The sequence below is a fragment of the Oculina patagonica genome, chromosome 14, assembly GCF_052425735.1.
Source record: "Oculina patagonica isolate OP01 chromosome 14, crgOcupat, whole genome shotgun sequence".
Classification (NCBI taxonomy): Eukaryota; Metazoa; Cnidaria; class Anthozoa; order Scleractinia; family Oculinidae; genus Oculina; species Oculina patagonica.
In genome coordinates, this window is record NC_135771.1 from 17,088,882 (window position 1) to 17,090,865 (window position 1,984).

The 1,984-nt window shown below is 33.7% G+C and overlaps 1 protein-coding gene across 1 annotated transcript; it reads left to right on the forward strand.

The window, feature by feature from the left end:
- Positions 1 to 630, forward strand: LOC144637573 (uncharacterized). Its single transcript, XM_078496639.1, has one exon. It carries the CDS (start codon positions 1 to 3, stop codon positions 628 to 630), a length of 630 nt encoding a protein of 209 aa, XP_078352765.1.
- The last annotated feature ends 1,354 nt before the right edge of the window (positions 631 to 1,984 follow it).

Genomic DNA, 1,984 nt, shown 5'->3' on the forward strand with positions numbered 1-1,984 from the left:
ATGGAAATTCAAGAAAAATCTTTCGCTACCCAAGCTGTAATGCTATCCCTGATAGTGCTGTTAACATTTGTAGCAATTATTAGTAACGGATCCTATCTCGCCATCTTTACCCGCTTTACAGCGTTTCGGCGTAATTTTACGAACATTCTTCTTGCCAGTCTTGCTGTGGTCGATTGCTTCAACGCACTTTTTAACTTCCCGCTGTTTGCCATATACTTTGTTGTGGAACTTTATTGGCTGAAAGGGAAAACTTGGGCCTTAATTTCCAGCTCGCTACACTTGGAATTTTTTCTTCTGAACCTGGTTTCCATGACTGCGCTAATGGTAGACAGGTTCTTTGCAGTGCACCTTGGGTTGAAGTACTTCACATGGAAGACGACCAAGAAAGCCAAAATAGCTGTATTCCTTATGTGGCTGGTATGTACCATAGTGATGGTGTTACTTGCTGTTCCCTTGTTTAACATGGACCTTGACGGTATGCCAGTAGCTACATCTCGAAAAGTGATATTCGAAAAAAGGGGACTGATTGTCGCATCAGTTATAGTTTTATTCACGATTGCTTCATCCGTGCTTGGAATTTTGACGTGCTGTTCGATTTACCAGAAGAAAAAAGAGGTGAGAGAACTTTAAATCGTATTTATTACATTCTTTTTGCATAAGAACATTGTTTTTCTGGACCAGGCTGAATATTCATATTTTTTGCTTATGTTAGGCTGAAAATGTTATTGTGAACTTTCTTTGATTATGGCAAATGACAATTCCGTTTGTGCTGATTATCTAATAATAATACATATATGTATTATTTCCATCGAAATGTCATTAGCATGAAACATTTGGCTGGAGCAGGTTTTCCGATTTTTTTGCTAGTTTTGCCGCTTAAAGAAAGGAAGAATTTTATACAGTTTAGTTAAAAACATATAACATATAGTATTTAAAATTTTCAACACACAAAATTATATTGTTTTCAAAATATCAGCCTCGAGTTTCTTTTTACCATATTCTTAAAATTTCGCAAATTTTAGCCTCGATTTTCTTATAAAATACATTCTTATATAAAAAACGAGTGTATAAATCTAGTTTCTTCATATGGATTGTTGCAGTGGTCAACGAGTGTCGTTTGACACCGTTAAAGGGCTATGTCATGCAATTTGAGGCAATTTCGGCAATGACCAACTGGTCATAGAATTAACTGAAACTGTATCAAAATAACGGCTTTAAACTGTAGAAAAACTCAAAAGAAACACAGAAAGGCCAAAAAGGGGCATGGATGGGCAAAATTCGCGAAGATTAAAACGGATTGCATTCGGGTAAACTTAAAAAACGCCTGCCCGACTTTTTACAAGTTTATCTCAATCATTGAATGAAAGTGTTATTTGCAATGCTCGAAAATCATCCTTGTTTGTTATGTGGCCGTGATTTTGCCAATAAAAGGTTTCTGCTCTGCCAATTTAAAGTTTAGAGCTCTTAAATAACAAAAATAAATAAAATTACTTAAAATACCGTGACATAGCCCCTTTAAGTTCCGTAAGTAACAACCCTGGTTTTTTCGGATTTTTTGCCTTTTTTAGGGGGTGAATGGGTTCGCAGTAATTCATCTCTACGAGTTATTTAATGTAAAAAGATGCTTCGTGAATTTGTTTTTTTTTTTAAGTTTGTAATTTACAGCACAAACTAGCTCGCACTAGATTTTGTAATCTTAATTTTCCAAACTAGTTTAGTATAAATAAAGTTCATTTTGGTCAATATTTTTTTTTTTTGCTCAAGACTTCTAACACTTCACTTGTATGTTAATTTTCTTAGTCTGATGATGGTATAGCTTATACTGAAATATTACAATTTATTTATCAAGATCTTACAATACAATACATACAATACATACTTTATTGACTTTCCCCCTAGAGGCTTTTCAAAGACAATGAAATAAATACAATAATAATTTAAAACTACTTAAAAACTCTAAGATGATATTCATACTTAAAATTAA

Bases quoted from the DNA above. Each gene is read 5' to 3' on its own strand.
- LOC144637573 (XM_078496639.1), top strand. From the start codon at position 1: ATGGAAATTCAAGAAAAATCTTTCGCTACCCAAGCTGTAATGCTATCC.